General features: G+C 41.0%; 1 protein-coding gene across 4 annotated transcripts in view; it reads left to right on the top strand.

The window, feature by feature from the left end:
- Positions 1 to 24,237, top strand: part of LOC126266975 (uncharacterized) — a 38,678-nt gene extending 14,441 nt beyond the window's left edge. For 3 of the 4 annotated variants that reach the window (XM_049971709.1, XM_049971708.1, XM_049971707.1), the window contains exons 4-5: positions 14,624 to 14,764; positions 23,265 to 24,237. In XM_049971709.1, the coding sequence (XP_049827666.1) occupies positions 14,624 to 14,764; positions 23,265 to 23,861 (738 nt within the window). In that variant the 3' untranslated portion in view covers positions 23,862 to 24,237. The remainder of the gene's footprint in view (positions 1 to 14,623; positions 14,765 to 23,264) is intronic. The other variant, XM_049971710.1, reaches the window with a different exon arrangement.
- Positions 24,238 to 26,007: the final 1,770 nt, after the last annotated feature.

Here is a 26,007-nt window from a genome sequence, read left to right as displayed (position 1 = left end):
TACAACAAATGGATGTCAAAGATATAGGGTGGTAATTTTGTGGATCACTTCTATTACTCTTCTTGTAGACTGGTGTGGCCTGTGCTTTCTTTCAACTACTTGTGATGTTCACCTGCTTCATTTCGTCATTGATTCTCCTTGGTGTTGATGTACTGCGTTCCTACACTGGCTGAAAAATGGGGGGGGGGGGGTGGAAGTACAACACTGACTACTTTAAATGATGTAGCTAACAGGTGCACACTTGCGTTTCACAGTTCTTTACTTTTACTGTTCACAACCCCCCAATAATACACAGTTATATGACCAGTGCACTATTGTTTAACTTTTGATAAGCCTCATTAATAGTTTGCAGACAAACATCAACATACTGCTACAATAGTTTACTGTTGAATATCGACGAGCATTAAAAACCTAACCACACATTTCACAGTCTTTCAAATAAGTTGACCAGACACTGTCATTGCTTTAATACAGGTCCTATTGGTGTAACACTTACATCACAGCTAAGTTGTTTGCTGTAACCAACATAGTTTTCTTGTCTGAAATTTGGCCATGGACTGACTGTCTCGGGACCAAAAGTTGGGCCCTTTTATATCCTCACAATAATAGGCACTGAAACTACACATTGTTTGATGTTTAATTTACAGAAATTACAATTTAAACATAGCCCATTCAATTAACTGAATACATTGAGAACTTCCTTCTTTTTAACAGTTTCTTCTACTCTATTTAAGCTGAATTATTTGTTTAAATCATGAATTTAATTTATTTAGTTACGCAAACAATAATTTTGAAAAAACTGGTAATTACTTTGGAATTAGTTAAGGGCTGGCTTTGCTAACATGGTTTTGAATAGAGCCAAATCGATCTTTTAAGAATACTAGTAGTTGTTCCTCCAAATGTTTATAATTAGTACAGAATTTATATTTGTTTGTAGGCTAACAATAGAATTTAAGTTACAAAACAATTACTGATTTCACCCTTTAACAAAAGTATTAACTAGGAACAGTCAAAATAAATTAGGAAATTGATGACATATACAAAACTAAGCATAAAATTAGATCTGGTGTTACATTCTTTAAAGCTGAATGCCAGCATTTCTTTTTTATGAAAATGCAGATTATACTCACATCTTTCAATGGTAATTAGTCAGAAATGAAAAAAATGAATTTTAAGGAGGCAGATGGAAAAACAAGAGGGGAAGTAAAAATATCCCAGCTTGGTTTGTCACATACTGTGCATGTTTTTTTTCCCCCAATGGGTCTATGAAAGATTACACATAGAAAAGGGTCTAACTTAGTTGCAAATTGGACATAGAATCTGATACGGATTCCATTGGGCTATGGAACTTTGTTCAGTTTTTGCGACTTCTGATGTTTCTCAACACCACTGACACTAAAATTTATATCACTCATCTTTGCAGTGGTGTGTGAGTTAAGTCGAGACAAACCCCTGTGTTTTCATTTGTAAATGAACATTTGAAAACCAGGTTCAGAATTTCTGCTTTCCCTTTGCTATTCTCAGTCTTCTTTTATTAACATTCAGGAATGAGTTTTAGTTTATTAAAGTGTGCAGCATAAATATGAAAATGTTGGTAGATTTTCCCAATTATCTTCTGTAGGTGAATTAGTAAGCAGTCTGCAGCTGTCTAGATAAGAATGTGTACAAGATGAGTAGGAGGTTCTGCACATGCTAATTTATTTGCGCTCTCTTTTGTTTTTAAAAAATTTTTTTTTTTCCTCTCTCCATAGCTGGTGTTTGCGATGGCAGGCAAAAATGCTACTACATTTTTCTCAACGATGAACTTTTACCAAATGTCTAAGCTGTAGAAAGTCAAATGCTCTGTACTTTCAACACCAGAATTCACTAAATCCAAGGCTCTTCAAGTGGGTCATTTGTCTCAAGTGATACAGTGTGGAAGATGCTGCTGTCTGAACTACCTACATTTTTATTTGATGTTGCACAGAGTGTTGTAAGTGATTGGTGTGGGGCTTCTGCCAACTTTCAGCTCCATCTGTAACATGGTGTAAATACTGTATTCGATATGTAAGAAGATCCTCGACAGCTCACAGTGCTGTTGCCAGCTTTCAACTGTGAAGTGCTGACAGCTGAATGTGAAAACAGGAGCTTGCTAAAGTGCTGTGATGAGTTGGGCATTGTCCTGGAGGTGTGCACAAATTATGTTCTGTAATTGGTTGAGGGAGGTGTGGGAAGCTGCTGCACCCAGGCCACTGTAACAGTCAGGGATCAACTTACGGCGACTCAACTATAGAGCTGTTTTTGCAAGGGTCACTTTTTCAGAACTGGAAATGGGTTGGAAAAAATCATCAAGTTTTCCTAGCCATTCCTTGTGGTCTAATGAGAGCCTCAATCCTCCAGCTTACCATCCTGGAAGCTTTTTCGCACAGAATTCACACATAAAATAAATGATTATCAGAAAGCAACACCTCGTCAAACATGCTGCAATATTGTCTCATCACAAATTTTTCCCAAATTGTAACGAGAAATAGGTATTGAATGAAAGACACTGGGAACAGGATATGTACTCTTTCAGGTCAAGAGGAATGGCTTGACAAACTTGATGATTTATTTGTACATTTCCAGTTCCATAGGAAGTGGCCCATGTGAAAATGGGTCAAGATTGTACATAACATTACAGACGAAGCTGAATGTTGGCAGAAGTTTGTGCAGGTCCCATCAGTACAAACTGTACAGATTTGAATAAAATTAACCCTTGCAGTACCAAGGGAGGGTACTTCATGCCTGCCTTTTCAAAATATTGTAATCTAGCCCTGTACCTTATATTTTAAAATTTGGAAAAAATTATTATTTTTAGTGATTTCTCCTACTAGATTCATGATTGTTTTAAATTTTTCCATAAAATTTAACACACAAATTTGCCTTAGTAGTGGATGTGACTTTTCACAACAACTGTCATATTCATGTTTCCTGGTTGAGGACCCTTCTTACACATAAACATATCTGTGTAAAGTATGTTGTGAATAAAGGTCAATGACAGTTAATGAAATTTTAATTTTTAAATTTTTTTTGATGTTATCATAAAGTACTGGCCCATGGTAGTACACATTACCAAAAATGCATTGATATTGCTAAGATTGTTGTAAAAGATATTTTCTGGCACTGGACCCTGCTTACACCTCAGTATGTTACCTGTAAAAGTTAAGAACAATAAATGATTTTTTTTTTCCCGTGGTAGTCATGAAGTACCCCACTCCCGCAGGTAGTACATGTTTTGGAAAATGCTTTGTTATTGGTGGGGTATAAGAGTGTTGAGCTAGGACCCCTGGGGCACTTGACATGGCTTGTCCATGTTTCTGAATGATAAAACCCAACATGTTAACAAATCTGTTTGAAATTCTTGTGGTTGGATGGATCAGTTGTTGATGAAATGAAATGAATTACAGTTTTACACTACTAGTACAGTATTGACCACTAAAGTTCTCACAATGCCTCTACACTTAGTTGAAAATTCATGTAGTTCTTTTGTTAAGTTCAAAACAATGAGCTGTGCTATATGATCCACTTGTCTGTCTCTGTCCAAATAATTTTTAACAACAACAATAATCAATTTTTGACAATTTAATGTGATTGCATAGATAAGACGAGTGGGCAAGACAGAGGGTTTATACCAGCAATACATGATATTGTGTTGCAGAGTATGCTGTACATCATCACTGAAGCAACAAAACAAAAATTTGTCCATTGTTGTGAAGAAAAGATCCTATCAGGTCAGGTAATTAGTTAATAAATAGTGGACAGATGCATCCTACATGAAAATTTGAAATATTTAGCTGTCCACAAAGGAAGATACAGGACACCAGAACAATTTGTTAAAGATGGGTATTGTTCTGTATGACTAATATTATACATAATCAACACACTGTAATTAAATAGTAAAAATTAACTGTGAAGTGACAGAACCAGAAGATAAGTTTTTATATTAATCACAGTTGAAGATGACTGAACATTCAGAAAAAAATCAAGAGTAAAAACTGCCTAGAGTACTTTCGGTGAACTAAATTGAGTTCTTAAAATATAGCACCAATTTATAAAAAGGGAAGTTTTGTGTTGTGGCCTGATACAAGCCAGGTAAGCTACTGCCACAAAGTACATAGCATGTGGAAATCGAGCAATTGGAATTCCAGCTAAAAATCAAGGTTCAGAATGTATGGTTACAATTATAATTGAGAATCAATATACCAAGCTCCTGAGCAAGATACAAACTGTGAATACAGCCACTGGGAAGTTTATTTCCCATAGTGAGCCAATGTGACCTGTTTGCTGCAACCCCTACAGTCACAGCACCCGAAAGTAGATTTATCTGTCACACAGATAATACCACTCCGTAATGGTATATTAGAGATAGTTTCAGTCATTAGGTATTTCCAGTTTTGCATCTTGGAACTGTTGGGACAGCCACATAAACAAATAAGTGGGTTGAGAAGCACCACTTCTGATTCTGAACTTAACACATCACATTAAAAATACGTGAAAAAAAAATATATATATAGAGGGAAACATTCCACGTGGGAAAAATATATCTAAAAACAAAGTTGTATATTAAAAACAAAGATTCCAAGACTTACCAAGCAGGAAAGCGCCGGCAGACAGGCACAATGAACAAAACACACAAACACACCACGAAGGCCTAGGCTGTAGGCCTTTTTATTGATGACATCTTCATGATCTGGACTCACAGTGAAGAACAACTCCAGAATTTCCTCTCCAACCTCAACTCCTTTGGTTCCATCAGATTCACCTGGTCCTACTCCAAATCCCATGCCACTTTCCTAGACGTTGACCTCCATCTGTCCAATGGCCAGCTTCACACATCCGTCCACATCAAACCCACCAACAAGCAACAGTACCTCCATTATGACAGCTGCCACCCATTCCATATCAAACAGTCCCTTTCCTACAGCCTAGGCCTTCGTGGCAAACGAATCTGCTCCAGTCCTGAATCCCTCGACCATTACACCAACAACCTTAACAGCTTTCGCATCCCGCAACTACCCTCCCGACCTGGTACAGAAGCAGATAACCAGAGTCACTTCCTCATCCCCTCAAACCCAGAACCTCTCACAGAAGAACCTCAAAAGTGTCCCACTTGTGACAGAATACTTCCCGGGACTGGATCAGACCTTGAATGTGGCTCTCCAGCAGGGATACGACTTCCTAAAATCCTGCACCGAAATGAGATCCATCCTTCATGAAATCCTCCCCACTCCACCAAGAGTGTCTCTCCGCCGTCCACCTAACCTTCGTAACCTCTTGGTTCATCCCTATGAAATCCCCAAACCACCTTCCCTACCCTCTGGCTCCTACCCTTGCAACTGCCCCCAGTGTAAAACCTGTCCTATGCACCCTCCCACCACCACCTACTCCAGTCCTGTAACCCGGAAGGTGTACACGATCAAAGGGAGAGCCACGTGTGAAAGCACCCACGTGATTTACCAACTGACCTGCCTGCACTGTGACGCTTTCTATGTGGGAATGACCAGCAACAAACTGTCCATTCGCATGAATGGACACAGGCAGACAGTGTTTGTTGGTAATGAGGATCACCCTGTGGCTAAACATGCCTTGGTGCACGGCCAGCACATCTTGGCACAGTGTTACGCCGTCCGAGTTATCTGGATACTTCCCACCAACACCAACCTATCCGAACTCCGGAGATGGGAACTCGCCCTTCAGAATATCCTCTCTTCTCGATATCCACCAGGCCTCAACCTCCGCTAATTTCAAGTTGCCGCTGCTCATACCTCACCTGTCTTTCAACAACTTCTTTGCCTCTGTACTTCCGCCTCGACTGACATCTCTGCCCTTACTCTTTGCCTTTAAATATGTCTGCTTGTGTCTGTGTACGTGCGGATGGATATATGTGTGTGTGTGTGTGTGTGTGTGTGTGTGTGTGTGTGTGTGTGTGTGTGTGTGTGTGTGCGTGTGTGCGAGTGTACACCTGTCCCTTTTTTCCCCCTAAGGGAAGTCTTTCCGCTCCCGGGATTGGAATGACTCCTTACCCTCTCCCTTAAAACCCACATCCTTTCGTCTTTCCCTCTCCTTCATGAAGAAGCAACCATCGGTTGCGAAAGCTAGTAATTCTGTGTGTGTGTTTTGTTCATTGTGCCTGTCTGCCGGCGCTTTACCACTTGGTAAGTCTTGGAATCTTTGTTTTTAATATATTTTTCCCATGTGGAAGTTTCTTTCTATTTTAAAAACAAAGTTGATGTGACCTACCAACCAAAAGCCCTGGCAGGTTGATAGATACACAAACATACACACAAAATTCAAGCTTTCGCAACCAACAGTTTCTTCTTCAGGAAAGAGGGAAGGAGAGGGAAAGACGAAAAGATGTGGATTTTAAGGGAGAGGAAAAGGAGTCATTCCAATCCCAGGAGCGGAAATACTTACCTTAAGGGGAAAAAAGGACAGGTATACACACACACACACACACACACACACACACACACACACACACACACACATATCCATCCGCACATACACAGACACAAGCAGACATCCTTTCATGCCGATCACCTGCTACCCTACCTAAAACCTCTTTCCTCATTACCTTAGCCAGCTTCATCCTAACCCGCAACTTCTTCACTTTTGAAGGCCAGAGATACCAGCAATTAAAGGGAACAGCCATGGGTACCAGGATGGCCCCCTCGTACGTCAACCTATTTATGGGTCGCTTAGAGGAAGCCTTCTTGGTTACCCAAGCCTGCCACCCCAAAGTCTGGTACAGATTTATTGATGACATATTCATGATCCGGACTCACAGTGAACGACGACTCCGGAATGTCCTCTCCAACCTCAACTCCTTTGGTTTCACCAGATTCACCTGATCCTACTCCAAATCCCATGCCACTTTCCTCAACGTTGACCTCCATCTGTCCAATGGCTAGCTTCACACACCTGTCCACATCAAACTCACCAATAAGCAACAGTACCTCCATTATGACAGTTGCCACCCATTCCGTATCAAACGGTCCCTTCCCTACATCTTAGGTCTTCGTAGCAAACAAATCTACTCCAGTCCTGAATCCCTGAACCATTACACCAATAACCTGAAAACAGGTTTCACGTCCCACAACTACCCTTCCGACCTGGTACAGAAGCAAATAACCAGAGCCATTTCCTCATCCCCACAAACCCAGAACCTCCCACAGAAGAACTCCAAATGTGCCCCACTTGTGAAAGGATACTTTCTGGGACTGGATCAGACTCTGAATGTGGCTCTCCATCAGGGATATGACTTCCTCAAATCCTGCTCTGAAATTTGATCTATCCTTCAAGAAATCCTCCCCTCTCCACCAAGAGTGTCTTTCCACCATCCACCTAACCTTCATAACCTCTTGGTTCATCCCTATGAAATCCCGAAACCACCTTCCCTACCCTCTGGCTCCTACCCTTGTAACAGCCCCCAGTGTAAAACCTGTCCCATGCACCCTCCCACCACCACCTACTCCAGTCCTGTAACCCGGAAGATGAACATGATCAAAGGTAGAGCCACGTGTGAAAGCACCCACATGATTTACCAACTGGCATGCCTACACTGTGAAGCCTTCTATGTGGGAATGACCAACAACAAACTGTCAATTCACATGAAAAGACACAGGCAGATAGTGTTTGTTGGTAATGAGGATCACCCTGTGGCTAAACATGCCTTGGTGCACAGCCAGCACATCTTGCCACAGTGTTACACCGTCCAGGTTATCTGAATACTTCCCACTGACACCAACCTATCAGAACTCCAGAGATGGGAACTTGCCCTTCAATATGTATTTTTCTCTTCCCGTTAGCCACCAGGTCTCAACCTCAGCTAATTTCAAGTTGCTGCCCCTCATACATCACCTGTCATTCAACAACATCTTTGCCTCAACTGACATCTCTGCCCAACTTCTTTGCACTTACATATGTCTGCCTGTGTCTGTATATGTGTGGATGGATATGCGTGTGTGCGCGAGTGTATACCTGTCCTTTTTTCCCCCTAAGGTAAGTCTTTCCACTCCTGGGATTGGAATGACTCCTCACCCTCTCTCTTAAAACTCACATCCTTTCGTCTTTCCCTCTCCTTCCCTCTTTCCTGATGAAGCAACCTTGAAATTTGTGTTTGTGTGTTTTTTATTGTGTGTATCTACCAGCACTTTCTTGTTTGGTAAGTTATAGCATCTGTGTGTGTGTGTGTGTGTGTGTGTGTGAGAGAGAGAGAGAGAGAGAGAGAGAGAGAGAGAGAGAGGGAGGGGGGGGGGGGGGAAAGGGGAGAGGGAGACTTTTATGGCTGGGATGTCAGCCGATCCAGCTATTGTGAAATTCCAATGAAGTATGGGAAAGAGCTCTGTATTGATGATTTCAGTTGTGTTCATATCTGTTCATATCAGTGGTGCCTACGTACTGCATGGGAAACATCATTTCTCAGCTTTTCACATGCCACTGTGTCGAGGGCAGACCATGATGCATCGGTTTTGGGGAAACTGCTGCCACCAGTCAGCTGCCATGGGTAACAACTTGTGGATGATGGGAGACGCCATTGACTGTCTTGGACTGTTACAGTGGGTACCAGGACTGCAGTACAGTACAGTGCTTGCCATTTCAGATGTGGGCAACAGTAACTTGTCAACAGCCAGAACATCTAGATTTCATGTTGCAGGGCATAGAAATTAGCAGGGCCATTTTAACACCACAACTGAAAGCCAGAAATACAGCATAAGCTCACTTCGAGTGATGGGCTAACATACAAATTTTCCAAAAATACCTTGAGCAGCTAGTTTGACAACCCACATGCAATGGAAATGTGGTAGTCCTTGCATCTACAAAAAGGCCTGACCTTATCAACAGTGTTAGTGTAGGGACAGGTATTAGTGTTTATGATATCATTTTAGTTTCATTGATTACTTAAGTTAACAAATCCATCAAGAATGCTAGTAGAATTTTTATGCTGGAAAGATCATCATCATCATCATCATCATCATTTAAGACTGATTATGCCTTTCAGTCTGGAGCATAGCCCCCTTATAAAATCCCTCCATGATCCCCTATTCAGTGCTAACATTGGTGCCTCTTCTGATGTTAAACCTATTACTTCAAAATCATTCTTAACCAAATCCAGGTACCTTCTCCTTGGTCTGCCCCGACTCCTCCTACCCTCTACTGCTGAACCCATGAGTCTCTTGGGTAACCTTGCTTCTCCCATGCGTGTAACATGACCCCACCATCTAAGCCTGTTCGCCCTGACTGCTACATCTATAGAGTTCATTCCCAGTTTTTCTTTGATTTCCTCATTGTGGACAACCTCCTGCCATTGTTTCCATCTACTAGTACCTGCAATCATCCTAGCTACTTTCATATCCGTAACCTCAACCTTGTTGATAAGGTAACCTGAATCCACCCAGCTTTCGCTCCCATACAACAAAGTTGGTCGAAAGATTGAACAGTGCACAGATAACTTAGTCTTGGTACTGACTTCCTTCTTGCAGAAGAGAGTAGATCGTAGCTGAGCGCCCACTGCATTAGTTTTGCTACACCTCGCTTCCAGTTCTTTCACTATGTTGCCATCCTGTGAGAATATGCATCCTAAGTACTTGAAACCGTCCACCTGTTCTAACTTTGTTCCTCCTATTTGGCACTCAATCTGTTTATATTTCTTTCCCACTGACATTACTTTCGTTTTGGAGATGCTAATTTTCATACCATAGTCCTTACATTTCTGATCTAGCTCTGAAATATTACTTTGCAAACTTTCAATCGAATCTGCCATCAAAACTAAGTTATCTGCATATGCAAGACTGCTTATTTTGTGTTCACATATTTTAATCTCACCCAGCCAGTCTATTGTTTTCAACATATGACCCATAAATAATATGAACAACAGTGGCGACAGGTTGCGGCCTTGTCTTACCCCTGAAACTACTCTGAACCATGAACTCAATTTACTGTGAACTCTAACTGCTGCCTGACTATCCATGTAAAGACCGTTAATTGGTTGCAAAAGTTTGCATTCTATTCCATAATGTAGTAGAACAGACAATAACTTCCTCCTAGGAGCCCGGTCATATGCCTTTTCTAGATCTATAAAGCATAGATACAATTCCCTGTTCCACTCATAACACTTCTCCATTATTTGCCGTAAGCTAAAGATCTGGTCCTGACAACCTCTAAGAGGCCTAAACCCACACTGATTTTCATCCAATTGGTCCTCAACTAATTCTCGCACTTTCCTTTCAACAATACCTGAGAAGATTTTACCCACAACGCTGATTAAAGAGATACCTCTGTAGTTGTTACAATCTTTTCTGTTTCCATGTTTAAAGATTGGTGTGATTACTGCTTTTGTCCAGTCTGATGGAACCTGTCCCGACTCCCAGGCCATTTCAATTATCCTGTGTAGCCATTTAAGACCTGACATTTCACTGTATTTGATGAGTTCCGACTTAATTTCATCCACCCCAGCTGCTTTATTGCACTGCAATCTATTGACCATTTTCTCCACTTCCTCAAATGTGATCCTGTTTCCGTCATCATTCCTATCCCATTCTACCTCGAAATCTGAAACATTGCTGATTGTATTTTCACCTACGTTGAGCAACTCTTCTAAATATTCCCTCCATCTGCCCAAGGCATCCACAGGATTCACCAGCAGTTTTCCTGACCTGTCCAAAATACTTGTCATTTCCTTCTTACCTCCCTTTCGAAGACTGCTAATTACACTTCTGAATGGTTTTCCAGCAGCTTGACCCATAGTCTCCAACCTGTTTTCAAAGTCTTCCCAAGATTTCTTCTTGGATGCTGCAATTATCTGTTTGGCTTTGTTTCCTTCTTCAACATAACTTTCTCTGTCTGCCTGAGTTCTAGTATGTAGCCATTTTTGATACACCTTCTTTTTCCTTTCACATGCTGCCTTGACTGTGTCATTCCACCAAGCTGTTTGCTTCATCCTACTTTTACACACCACTGTTCCAAGACATTCTTTAGCTACTTCTAGTACTGTGTCCCTGTACCTTGTCCATTCCTTTTCCAATGCCTGTAATTGACTACATTCAACTACCTGGTACCTTTCTGAGATCGCTGTTATGTAGTTGTGCCTGATTTCCTTATCCTGAAGTTTCTCCACTCTTATCCTCCTACACATGGACCTGACCACCTGCACTTTCGGCCTCACAATCCCAATTTCACTGCAGATTAAATAATGATCAGTGTAATCAAAGAATCCCCTGAATACACTTGTGTCCCTCACAGCCTTCCTGAATTCCTGATCTGTTATTATATAGTCAATGACAGATCTGGTTCCTCTGCCTTCCCAAGTATACCGGTGAATGTTCTTATGTTAGAAAAGGAGTTTGTGATTACTAAGCCCATACTGGCACAGAAATCCAAGAGTTGTTTCCCGTTCCTGTTGGCCTCCATATCCTCTCCAAATTTCTCTGGAAAGAACAGATAAGTATTTTTTTGTGTCCTACTGACACTAGAAATGGATATAATTTACTTCCAACATGATGGATGTAGAGGAATTATGGGCAGAGTTTAAACTGATTGTAAATTATGATCTGGAGAAGTGTGTTCTAAGAAAGTGGATTAAGGATAGAAAAGATTCACCATGGTTTAATAACACTTGTTCGCCCACTGCTTGAATACTGCTCACCGGGTGGGATCCGTGCCAGATAGGATTGATAGAAGAGATAGAGAAGATCCAACAGAGAGTAGTGCGCTTCATTACAGGATCATTTAGTTATCGCAAAAGCATTACGGAGATGATAGATAAACTCCAGTGGACGACTCTGCAAGAGAGACACTCAGTAGCTTGGTATGGGCTTTTGTTGAAGTTTCGAGAGGAGTCAAGCAGTATATTGCTCCCTCCTACGTATATCTTGCAAAGAGGCCATTAGGATGAAATCAGAGAGATTAGCGCCCACACAGAGGCATACTGACAGTCTTTCTTTCCACGAACAATACGAGACTGTAATAAAAGGGAGAATCGATAGAGGTACTCTCCGCCACACACCATCAGGTGCCTTGTGGAGTGTGGATGTAGATGTAGATGAATTCAAAAAATGATGAGGAAGCAGAGATTGTTGTACACTCAGTTCGAAAAAGAACGTAGATATTTTGACAGGCAGAAGTTAGTAGAAATTTGTGCATCTGTAAAAATATTGCCAAGAATATGAGAAAATTCTGGTCGTGCATAAAATCACCAAGCAAGTGGAAGGCTTCTATCCAGTCACTCATCAACAAGTCTGATGTAGCAATAGAAGACAGCAAAAGAAAAGGTGAAGTTTTAAATTTCACATTTAAAAAATCATTCACACAGAAGAGAGTAGAATATTGTCAAGAGTACTCCAGAGAAATGTGATAGAACCACACTTGTTTTGTATATACATAAATGATGTGATGGTAAGGATGAATTGCAAGCCGCAACAGTTAGCTAATGATGCAGGAGTGTATGGCAGAATGTTATTGGTGGGTGGCTGTGGAATGATACAGGATAACTTATAGAATTTTTTATCTGGTGTGATGAATGGCAGCATGCTTTAAATACAGAAAAATGTAAATTACAAGCAGACAACTAGGAAAGACAATCCTGTAAAGGATTAGCAGTGTGCTTCTTGACACATTCATGTGTATCAAATATCTAGGCATAACGTTGCGAAGTGATACGAAATGGATGGAGCACATAAGGTCAGTAACGGTGAAGGCCAACAGTAGACTTCGGTATATTGGTAGAAATTTAGGAAAGTGTAGCTCATCTGTAATGGATACAACACATGAAACACTAGTGTGGTCAGTTCTTGAGTATCATAGTGCGTTTGGCATCCTCAGCAAATCAGATTAAGGGAAGACATCAAAGCAACTCAGACATATCGCTAGATTCATTGCTGGTAGTCTGATCAACATGTGAGTGTTGGAGAGATGCCTCATGAACTCAGGTGGGAATCATTTGAGAAAAGATGCCTCTTTTTAAGACCTATTGAGAAAATGAGAGAAATGGCATTTGTGGCTGACTATAGGACGATTCTGCTACTACTAAGGTACTTTTTGTGCAAGGAATGCAATTAAAGATAAATTAGGGCTCATCAAGAGGCATATAGATAGTCTAATTCCCACGCACCTTTTGTGAGTGGAACAGGAAAGGGAATGGTTAGTAGAGGTAAAAGGTATCCTATACGATGCACTTTTTTTGGTGGAGTATTTTTATAGATGAAGGTGTAGGAAAGCTGATGGCAGTGTAAAAGTAGTTGAGTATCACACTAAGCAATGCATCCTGCTTTGCAACCTGGCACTGTTCTAGCAAATAGAGGAGGTATTCTATTGCAAGGCATGTTTTCGTTGGATCAGATGCAGCCCCTGATATATCTGCCACCATCTCTTTAGTGAGCTGTACAGAAACCTGTGAGATTATGTGCTCAAATTTATTTGCTTACAGGCCTGCAGGTGAACTGTATTTTTGGTGAGACAGTGTAACACCCAGTTATTCCCAAAATATGTCAGAATTGTTTGGGGAGCATTCCACAGTCAGAAGGGTGTTTTTAAAGCTGCTTGTTTCACCTGATTTCAATTCTATAGTGTTTCTGAGGAGAGCCATTGAGTGAGATGTATGTCTCTTGGATCGAGCTCCAACCACATCCAAATACTTTTTGTGTCTCGTAGAATATGTGCCTTGGCATGTTGCAGTTGTCATGAAAGCAGAAGTGTTTTTACATGTTATTGCAGAGATCTAATTCAATTGCTGATGAGTGTGACAGGGTACACACTGCTTATGCATTCACTTGTCCCATACTTTTCACTCACTGGGAAAAATAGAAAATCCTGTATTATGCTTTGATGGGTATGACTTTGTGATTGACATTTGAGCGAGTTGAGTTGTAGGAGCAATCTCACAGGCAATTGTGAAGGTATGTGCAGAGTATCATTAAGGATGGATAGCTGCACACCAGCAAGAGTGACCCCACCACTGCAGCCTGTCTGTTGCAGATCTCTTTAACATTGCATCACTTACTGAACTTCAAATTCTTTGGTATCTAACAGTACCTGCAGCATTAGAGCAGTAACATCACAACTTTCATAGCAGTTTTTAAGCTTTTGTTATATATTTCATTCTCTCATTATCGGCAACAAAACTAACACAACACTACACAGTACATGCATTCACCCCATAGGATGCATGCAACCTGTTAGTGGTGTCAGCTATGAAGGCATGCATCAGGTTGTGACTCAGAAGAGGAAATAAAATAAAATTGTAACATTTATTGAAAGGTGTTTTTTGATTTGCTTTGATTTTTTATTGGTCCAGTTTTATCATACAGCACAAATTGTACAATTGATATTGGACAGTTGTTCTAACGGTTCTCAGTGTAAAGGCACTTAACAGGTATGTGACTTGTATTCTTGAATCTTCCCAATTCCACTGACAGTTGACAACTCTTACAGTTGGTTGCAGAGAAAGAAATTACTGAATACCGGATTGAAAATAAGATGTGGAGAAAAAGTACAGCGTATAAACTGTTGATTATGCCTCATGCATTTAAAAATTAAATTCATAATAGCCAATTCTGTGAAATCTGAAGAGCTACACAATTTAGTAAATGAATTTGTTCGTTGTTTGCAGGCAAGAATTGTGGAAATTTATGGAAATTGTGGGGAGTATATTTTAACAAGTCATGGTGACTTTTTTGATGAATGTCAAGATTTAGTTGTCTTTGTGATAGAAGTGAAGCTTCCTCAACCCTCTCAGGAGTGTACAATTAAAGTAAGTTATTTTCCTTTTTTGTGTATTTAGTACTTTATCATTTTTAACTTCAGGTATCACAACCTAATGGTCCATTTAGTAGTGTAAAACCTGATTCTTTAAATGGAAAAATGTCGATTTAAAGAACTTCAGTGAAATACAGTGTTTCAGAATACTACTGCACAAAATCTTCAAGATGTAGAGAAAACACACATGTCAGTGAATAGAGCATCTCCCCAGATTTTTAACTTATTTACAGGTGCTGAATATGGGAAAATGTCTGTATGGTAGTCAAACTCTTTCCATACACATTGCAGCATGACAGCATGGGAACCATGTTCAGTCCAATTCTGAGGCAATTTGGCATCATGGTAATGACAGATTTGTGGAAGACAGTGATGTATTAAAAAAAATAGACGACGGTGAACCCCAACCACGAAAAGTAAATCAAAGAGAAAGTGTGGTGGAGCATTATCATTGTGTGAAATGAAGTCTTCACTGTCTTGCTGTAACTGTGGCATAAGGCATTGCTGCTTCATGGAGGTACACTAAACCAGTCACATTTTTATACACAAAGAAATATACCCGTAATTATTCAAAATAGAATACTCATGAATGTGTTTCACACTATTATATGAATGTTCTATGTCCCCAACAAGCACAGCATGATGATTCACCTTTCCAGACAAATGAAACATGAATTTGTCACTGAAGAACAACTTCTGTGGAAAACTGTCTTCCTCCAGTAGCAGCAATTGTGATAGAACAAAGCTCATTGTCCTGAGCTGTTATGGTTGTACCTATGGATGTTTGCTGGATTGTGCCAGAAGGTTGACTACAGTGTCTGTTGTCCTGTGCTCACACATGTTGTCACCTTCTTTGGACTCCTGATGAATGACGCCATGATCTCTGGTGATTGACTGGGGTGGCCTGTATTCTTTGCACTACATAAGTAGCTATACTCATGAAACATGTACCACTGATAAATTGTTCTGTCTGTCCGAGCTTTTATCTGCTACTGGGTATGAAATTGTTGCTGAACCATCAAATGACTCACATTTAGTGAATTCATGGACACAAGATGCACACATTTCTCAGTTATATACTGTGTTCTGATAAGCCTACTCCCTAGTGGTGTGCTTAATAACAATCAAAATTTGGAAAGAGGCTGTACCTATTGATATGTGTAATTTTTCTGTGTATCTTGTAGTTTTCATGCAGTCATCTTCTGAAACAGAGGTACTTATGGATAACCTTGTATTTTCCATGCTTTTTTATTTTAGAAACTTGTATTGGAGCAATAAAATTTTTTAGAAGTTATAAGTGAAGTATATGTTCATATACTAGTGGAGGGTGTACATAGACATGTATCTAGATTAGGTCATTGATGAAACCCTTACAGCTAAGAAGTTTTGTTAACAATCACCATCACCATCATCACAGTAGTGACACTGACAAGTAGTGAATATTAATGATATTTATAATAAAATATAGGAAAGACTATCCTTCATTTTATGAATGTTAGGCAAATGAATTGTAAACATCTTGGCAATTGCCTATCAATAAAAAATAATCAATTTATAAAAAATAATTTAACTGGACATATAGAAAATCTACTCACCATGTGGCGACAGGAGTACACACTTACATAGGAATTAAAGTTTGCAAGCTTTTGGAGCCAATGGCTGCGTCTTCTGACAGAAAGGTTAAAGGGGAAGGAAGAGGGGTGAAGGAAAATGACTGGTTAGGTTTAGGAAAAGGGTTAGAGCTTAGAAAAGTCCTCTAGAACCCCAGGTCAGAGGATACTTACTGGGATGAAAAGGAAAGACTGTTTCCTTTTTGTCTCATGCCTTCTAGCCCTCTCATCCTGTCCAGTAAGTCTTCACTGACCTGCGATTCTGAGTGACTTTTCTGAACTCTGCCCCTTTTCCTAAACCTCACCAGCCCTTTTTCCTTCACCCACTTTCCTTTCCCTTCAACCTTTCTGCCAAAAGAAGGAGCCACTGTCTCTGAAATCTTGCAAACTTCAATACCTTTGTATGTATGTTCTCTGAGTGGCTTTATCTGTCCAGCTACATTATATTGAGAGTTGCCTAAAATGGTATGAAAAGAGACAAAAAAAAATCAACTCAAATTATGATGGATGAGTCAATTGATCAACCCTTATCATTTGTACAAAAACAGTTTTCCCAGCTTTCAGTTAATTTGATTGGTTTACAGTTACTGTAACAAAATCATATGGACCTGGAATAGTCACATGCCTTATTTTGCTTGATCCTTACAGTTGTTCTTCTCAAGAGCTGTTTTGCTTAGTGTTTGTCACTTTTTAGTATGGGACATAAAACTAATGTGTACTGTGGCCATAGTGAATGGCTAATTTGTGTGTCAGAATGTTGTGTATAAACATAATATCAGCAATTCTGCTACAGAGCTGAATTTGTTGAGGAATGACAAAGAAATGGATAGAATATTATGTGATGTAGTTCTGAACTGTCACTGATAGTGGGGAACTAAACAGTCATTGAGAACACAAATCATTAATATCTCAATGTTACATTACATTAATACTTGTTCCATAGATCATGAATACGATATTGTGTAATGATATGGAATGTGTCAGTCTAACGTAAGTTTTCTTTTCACAATATAACCTTTTTTTCTTAAATACTATTTCATATGTAAAAATTTATCTGTTGAGTAGGAGGAGTTGGCATTCAGAAATCCTTTTAATTTGTTTTTGAATGCTGGTTGACTGTCAGACTTTTAATGCTATTTGGCAAATGACCAAAGATTTTTGTCACAGCATAATTCACCTCTTTCTGTGCCAAACTCAGATTTAACCAAGAATTCTGAAGATCGTCCTTTCTTCCAGTGTTGTAACTATGCTTTTTCCTATTATTTTTTGATTTGGATAGGTTATTAACTACAAATTTTATAAGTGAATATATGTATTGCGAAGGTACTGTAAATATTCTGAGATCCTTAAATAAATGTGTGCAAAGCGACCTTGGGTGGGCTCCAGCTATTATTTTGATTTCAAGCTTTTTCTCTTAATGATGAATTATCACAAAATATGATGCCAGATATGTTTATCACAAAATTTGCAATAACCCTAATAGCATAAGTAGTTGAACCTAAACGTTTCAGCAGATCATCAATGTGTTTCTTCCAATTAAATGTCTCTTCAATGCACAAACCCAGAAATTTTGAATTTTCTGCCTTAGCAACAGAGTTATATTCAAATCTATGGTTATCAATGGTGTTACACAATGGAACTGTATATACCGTGTTTTCTCAAAATTTAGTGAGAGCCTATTTGCAGAGACCACTTAATAATTTTCTGAAACACATTATTTGGAAATTCCTCAGCTAATTCTTTCTTGTTGGGTGTGATTACTATACTTGTATCATCAGCTAAAAAAACTAGCTTTGCATCTTCATCAATATAGAGTGGAAGTCATTAATATATATGAAGAACAATACGGGACCCAAGTCTGAACCATGTGGGACACTATTCTTGATATCTCCACAGTTAGGATTCTGCTGATTTTTATAGACTCTCTATACTGCTAACTTCAGCCTTCTGAATTTTTCCACTTAAACTTGAATTAAACCATTTGTGCACTGTCCCACTCATATCAGAATACTTCAGCTTATTTAAAAGAATTTCACAGTCAAAATCCTTTGAGAGATCACAAAAAATCCTAAAGGGTGATGTTCAGGTATTCAGAGCCTTTAATACTTGATCAGTGAAATATATATAGAATTTTCTGTGGAAAAGCCTTTCTGAATACCAAATTGACACTTTGTTAGTACTTAATTTTTACAAATATGTGGCTGCTCTTAAATAAATTACTTGTTGAAGAAGTTCCCACCAGCGACTGGTCCTAGGGCTTCGCGTTCCTCCTCTGTACCGGAGACTGAATCAGTGAAGCCCTCCCAGCTGGTGAAACCCAAGGTTCAGCGAGAGAAAACCAAGAGAAAGACCGCCAAGGCCAAAGAACTTGAGGTGGCACTGACCCCACCGCACCCTTCGAGCTCTGCGTCTGAGGATGAGGTCGAGATCCTGGCGTCTGCTGAGGACCTTGACCTCGCCGGTCCCTCAGACACCATGGATGGCACTTGCACAGGTGCTCAATCAGTGGCAGCAGGTGACCAAGCGGTGTAATCTGCCTCCCCAGTCCCTTCACACCTTTCTCAGCCATGGACAGTACCATCCTCCAGTGGAACTGCAGCGGTTTTTTTCACCATCTAACTGAGCTCTCGACAACTTCTCAGCCTTCACCCTTTCATCTGTATTGCTCTACAAGAAACTTGGTTTCTGGCAATGCAAACCCCTGTCCTCCGTGGCTATCGGGGTTATTATAGGAACTGGACCGCTTATGAAAGGGTATCTTGTGGCATCTCCATCTATGTCTTACATTCTCTTCACAGTGAGTCTGTCCCTCTACAAACACCTTTAGAGGCTGTCGCTGTTTGGGTTTGGATGCCACAGGCTGTTACCGTTTGCAGTCTTTATCTTCCACCGGATGGTGATGTCCTGCTGCATGTGCTGGCTGTGTTGATAGCCCAATTGCTGCTGCCTTTCCTGTTACTGGGCGACTTCAACACCCATAACCCTCTGTGGGGTGGGTCAGTGGCAACAGGTTGAGGTGCCACCGTTGAGAATGTATTGACACAGCTAGACCTTTCGATGTTAAACGATGGTGCCTTTACACATTTTAGTGTGGCACATGGCAAATACTCCGCCATTGACCTATCGATCTGCAGCCCTAGCCTCTTACCTTCTGTCCAATGGAGTGTACATGACGACATGTGTACTAGTGACCACTTTCCGATCTTTCTGTCACTGCCACAGTATCGCTCTCCTGGGTGCCCTTGCAGATGGGCTATGAATAAGGCTGACTGGGACTTGTTCTCCTCCATGGCCACTATTGCGCCTCTTTCTAATGAAGCAGTTGATGCGGTGGTTCTCCGTCACCACTGGCATCATTACTGCCGCAGAATCTGCCATTCGCCATTCTTCCGGGTCCCCTCGGTGAAGGACTTTGCCTTGGTGGTCGCCTGAGATCACTGAGGTGATTAACGATCGCCGCCGGGTGCTCCAGTGTTACGAGCGACATCCCTCCATAGAACACCTCATCACCTTCAAACGGCTGTGTGCGCAGGCCCGCCGCCTTATCCGCCAACGCAGGCAGGAGTGCTGGGAGCGGTATGTTTCCACCATTGGCCTCCATGTCTCTCCATCGCATGTTTGGGCCAAGATAAGGCACCTATATGGCTATCGAACCCCTGTCAGCATCCCTGCGCCCCCACTGAATGGAGCAGTTTGTACTGACTCCAATGTAATTGAAAACTGTTTGGCAGAGCATTTTGCTCTGAGTTCTGCTTCTGTGAATTACCCACTGGCCTTCTGCTCCATTAAAGAGCGGGTGGAACGTCGGAGCCTGTCATTTCACACCCGCCATCCTGAATCCTACAATGTTCCATTCAGTGAGTGGGAACTCCACAGTGCCCTAGCCGCTTGCCCTGATACAGCTCCCGGGCCAGATCGCATCCACTGTCAGATGCTGAAACGCCTCTAAGTGGACTGCCAGCAATGCCTCCTCGACCTTTACAACCGTATTTGGGCTGAGGGTGAGATTCCGTCACAATGGTGGGAAAGTATTGTTATCCCCGTTTTGAAACCAAGAACTCATTGGAGGTGGACAGCTACCGCCCAATTAGCCTCACCAATGTTCCGTGCAAGTTGCTCAAACGCATGGTGAGCCAGCGGTAGAGTTGGGCACTCGAGTCTCGGGGCCTTGTAGCTGCATCTCAGGGTGGGTTCCGTAAAGGCCACTCTGCCACCGACAATCTGGTGAGCCTGGAGTCAGCCATCCATATAGCCTTTGCTCGCCATCAGTACCTCATCGCTGTCTTTTCGACATGCGGAAGGCATACGATACTACATGGCGCCATCACACGCTTCATGATTGTGGTCTTCAGGGTTCACTGCCGATTTTCGTATGAAATTTTCTGCCACATCGTACCTGCATGTTGTGGCCTACCATAGTTCCTCCCGAGTTCAGGAGAACAGGGTACCATAGGGGTCTGTTTTAAGTGTCTGCCTGTTTTTAATTGCAATTAACGGGCTCGCTGCTACGGTGGGAACGTCTGTCTCAGCATTATTGTATGCTGACAACTTCTGCCTCTACTACAGCTCTGTTGGCATTGCAGCTGCTGAACGTCAGCTGCAGGGCGCTATCCGCAAGGCTCAGTTTTGGGCTGTAGTGCGTGGATTCCAGTTTTCGGCTGCCAAGACCTGCCTTATGCATTTCTGCCGGCGACGCACAGTTCACCCTGAGTCGCAGCTTCATCTTGCCGGCGAACGTCTTGCTGTGGTGGAGACACAACGCTTTTTGGGTGTGGTTTTTGATGCCCGGTTGACTTGGCTCCCACATATTCGGCAGCTTAAACAGATGTGTTGGCGGCATCTTTATGCTCTGCGATGCTTGAGCCACACCAGCTGGGGCACCGAATGATCTACCCTCTTATGGCTCTACCAGGCATTAATCCAGTCCCGTCTCGATTATGGGAGCATGGCTTATGGTTCAGCATCCCCATGTGCATTGCAGGTGCTGTACATAATCCTTCACAGTGGGATCCAACTTGCCATTAGTGCTTTCCAGACCAGCCCTGTGGACAGCATACTTGTGGAGGCAGCTGTCCCTCCACTGCGGTTCCGGCACCAACATTTACTGGCTGCTAATGCTGCGCATGTTTGTAGCTTGCCCGGGCATCCTAATTATCGCCTCCTAGTCCCGCAGTCAGTCGTCCATCTCCCAGAACGTCGGCCCCGGTCGGGTTGTACGATGCCCGTCCGCATCAGAGAGCTTCTCTCCGGGCTTTTTTTCCACCTCCTTCACTGACCCCTCTGCGTACAGCCCCATGGTGTGTGCCCTGCCCTTGCCTTTGGCTCAAATTGGCACAGGGCCCGAAGGACTCAGTCCCTCTGGATGCCTTCCGCTGCTGCTTTTATTCCATCTTAGCCACGTATCAGAGCTCTGGTGTGTTTTACACTGACGGTTTGATGGTTACTGGTTGAGTCGGTTATGCTCTAACTCTTGGGGACCGTTACGAACAACAATCCTTGCCGGCTGGCTGCAGCATTTTAACTGCTGAGCTGGTCACCATCTTTCGTGCCCTAGAGTATATCTGCTCCTGCTCAGGTGAGTCCTTCGTTATCTGTAATGACTCCCTGAGCAGTTTACGAGCTATCGACCAGTGTTTCCCTCGCTATTGCTCTGTCCAGGACTCCCTCCATGCTCTTGCCCGTTGCGGCCGCTCTGTGGTCTTTGTGTGGACCCCAGGCCATGTTGGGATACCCGGCAATGAAAATGTTGACCGCCTGGCGAAAGAGGCCACCATACACCATCTCTGGACATTGGCCTCCTGGAGACTGATTTGTGAGCCTTCTTATGCCGCAAAGCTTTTGCGCTGTGGGACACTGAATGGCGTAGTCTGACCACATCCAATAAACTCCACGCTATCAAGAAGATGATGACTGTGTGGCAGTCATCCATGCGAGCCAATCGCAGAGACTCAGTTGTCCTTTGTCGTCTCTGTATTGGTCACACCCGGCTGACGTACAGTTATTTACTGGGTTGGGAGGACCCTCCTCTATGTCACTGCGGGGCGGCTTTGACAGTGGCCCACATTTTGTTGGCCTGTCCCCTTTTAGCTGTGGTCAGGCAGCCATTTTCACTGCCTGATATGCTCCCTGCCCTTCTAACAGATGACGCTGCCATGACAGGCTTAGTTTTGCGTTTTCTTCAGGCAGGAGGCTTTTATCACTTAATCTAAGTGTTTGTCCTTTTTTGTGTTCAGTCTGGCATTTAGCCTACAGTTTTAGACTGAGTTTTTAATGTGTTTGTCATTGGTTGGCTTTTCCTTTTTTGTCTCTCTGTGTGATTTTTACTTCCTTTTGTCTGGTCTCTGTCTCCATCTCCTTGTCCTATGTCGTCTGTCGTCTTTGTCATTGTTCCTTTTTATTCTGTGTGGGTGTTTGAAATTTTGGAACAAGGGACCGATGACCGTAGCAGTCTGGTCCCTTTAATCCCCCAAACCAACCAACCCTTCATCTCGCTCTCCTCCTCCTCCTCCTCATCTTCTTCTTCTTGTTCTTCTTTTTTAAGATACATTGAATACTGTAAATTTTATTGTAGTCCCATTAATATACTTTAGTTTGTTGTTATTTTTCACCAAGTTTGACAGTAATTATAGCAGTGTAGCTTCTGTGTGAGGTAACTCGCATCACATTTAGAGATTTGTACGAAAAACACATTACAATATAATTTTACTTTTCAGTATAGTTATATTTTTTGTTGTATTATGTTATTGATAAAAGTATTTTTAATGTTGTGGGAATAACTGAAGCTACCTTTTTTATTATTTCAGGTATAACAAAATTTTTTAATTGCTATGTTGTTATTTGTTGTGAACACAATCATTTCACAGTTGATTTTTGCTTAATTCACAGTTTGCTCGCACGAAAGACAAGGAGCAGATGTGGTTGTTTGGAATACACATTTTTGCAGAGAACTGTACAAATCTTCCCCCACAAAATACAATTAATTTTCAAAATGTGAATAACATTTTGAAAGAATCTGGACATCAGTTGTCTGAAAAGGCTGAAAAGTATAAAAAGTTATTGCAACTTTATAGTTCCTGCTGGGATCAGAATAAATCCCAAAAGAGGCCACCAAATGCACAGAATTTGATCAAAATGTTTGAAGTTGAGTGTCTATCACAGTACAATCAGATAGGAGCACAAGCAAAAAATGTGACAAGGTGCCTTACAGATATTCTGCCATCATTCAATATCCGACAAAAAGAAAATCCCCCTGCTGCTAATAGTGAGTGTGCTGAACTGAACTGTAGTGATGTTGCTGTGCAGCACCAGTCTTGTGACACTATCACAGAAGACTTGAAATTGTACATCAGTGAACAATGTGATGTCATAGAGAAAAGAATATTATCAAAAGTTGAGGAAAAATTAGAAGAACTAGACAGAAGGCAGAATCAAAAACTCGATAAAATTTTGTGTTTACTGAGTAAACTTGACAGTAATAGCTAGATGCATTATTGACAATATGTGGAAGAGTTGTGTATTTCATTAGAATATCCTCGAATGAAAATGTTACATAGTATTTCTTTAAAGTTACTATTTCAACAGGTTTTTTTTGTGCTTAAAAGAATTACGATACAGTTAGAGAACTGAAGGCAGTTCATTTTTTGTTACATTATAAAAATGTGATTTATAGTATTACAATTCCAAAGGAGTTCTTAACTTTGTTCCTTTAGGTACTTCTTGCTTAAATGAAATGCAGATAGTGATATTGCAATTTGAATTTTGAAGTATGGCCTATGTTTTACTGTTAACAGTTATGTATTGCAGCTTACTATTCTTAACTGCTACCAGGTAGTAGTGATTAAATAGTGTGTTTCGATCATTTTTCTTGTTATTTTATTTGAACCAGTATCATTACAGTTTGTTGTCTGTGTCAGTGTCACTTCATGGATCAAAACCATAAGTATGTATGGTATGTCTTGACAATATAATTGTGTATTCAAGAACTACAGAAGATCATGTTCAATATATGGGTAAGTATTTAGTAGATTGAGGGTAGCACATCTTACACTCAGTGTGGAGAATTCCATTTTGCTCAAACACAAGGAAGTTATCTCAGACATATTATCAGTCAAGATGGAGTGAAGGTGGATCGTCGACTTAAATCCACAAACTACTAAACACTTACTCATTTACTGGATTCTGCAAATACTATTGTACGTTCATGAAGGGATTCACTGAAATTGCTCAGCTATTAACTAAGCTGATATGAAAATGTATTAGTTTTCAGCAAGCAATACAGTATCAACAAGTATTTGAGAAACTCACGGAGATATTAATATGAGATCTGCTATTAATATTCCCTGGTTTTGAACAGGAATTCATAGATTCGTGTGGTGGCTCCAGCAGTGCCTTAGGCTGTATTTTAAATCAGAATGTTGATGAGATAGAAAATCTGATCGTTTGCCACCAGGCAGCTGAATAAGGCTCAAACCATTCGACACCTGAAAAAGAAGCATTAGAAATTATTTATGGAATCTCTTATTTTTGCTGCTATTTGTTTGTTCAGAAATTCAAAGTGATTAAAGTGATTACAGGCCACATGTCTTTAAAATGGTTATTATGTTTCAAAGAGCCATCAAATCAATTAATGAGATGGGCATTAAAATTAAGTGTTTGATTATGAAATAATTCACAAACCAGCAGCCAAACACACGAATGCTGGTACCCTAAGCAGGAAGAGAGCAGTTTTATAGGTAGTAGATGGAAGCAGTGCAAACTGGATAAAGTCACCATAAGCTGATACTGAGTGTCAGTTGTTTCAAACACAGCCTCAGTTTGAAAATGCTAGAAGGCTTGTAGTTCTTCCAGTATTAAGTGACGACCATGCATTATGTGATCACAGAGGGAAACGAACAACTGATATATGTGTGGCTGAAAGGTTTTAGTGCAAAGCACACCACAGTGATGTAGAACAATATGTAAGGAACTACATCCTGCGTGCACAAAGAGTAGACTAGAGTCACCAGAAAATTCAGTGACAGAGACTACCTGAAGCTGACAAACCATTTTCTGTGCTAGGACTGGATGCCTTAGGACCTTGTGATAGAAGACAAGTGGGTAATACATATCTTCTTACAATATTAAATCATTTTTCATGATGTTTTGTTATGGTAGCCATCCAAGATCAGAAGGCGAATACAGTAGCACGGGAAATGGTAAATAACTGGGTACTAAAATTTGGCATGCAAGAAACCACTATTACAGACCAAGGAGTTAATTTCATATCTGAACTAATGATGATTATTGAAAAATAAAAAGATACAAACTGGCTTGTTTCATACTTAAATGAATGGAGGGACAGAATGAGTTCACAATATTTTATCCAAAATGTTAACCTATCATGTAAATGCACAGCATTCAAATTGGGGTTTATGAGATTTGTTCAAAAAATTGTGGAACTTGGTCCATAAAATTTTTCTATGTTTATCTTTTACTTATTGTGCATGGTTTCCTTCAAAATACCCTCTCCTACAAAATTGATTCACCGCCGTTTTCCACTTTCGGAAGCAGTCTTGGTGTGCTTCTTGCTGGATTGCGCATCTATCATTGCAAATCTTCGACCTTTCAATCGAGTTTTCAAAAAAGTCTG

The sequence above is a fragment of the Schistocerca gregaria genome, chromosome 4 (genome assembly GCF_023897955.1).
Source record: "Schistocerca gregaria isolate iqSchGreg1 chromosome 4, iqSchGreg1.2, whole genome shotgun sequence".
Lineage (NCBI taxonomy): Eukaryota > Metazoa > Arthropoda > Insecta > Orthoptera > Acrididae > Schistocerca > Schistocerca gregaria.
This window is presented reverse-complemented; position numbering and strand designations above follow the sequence as displayed.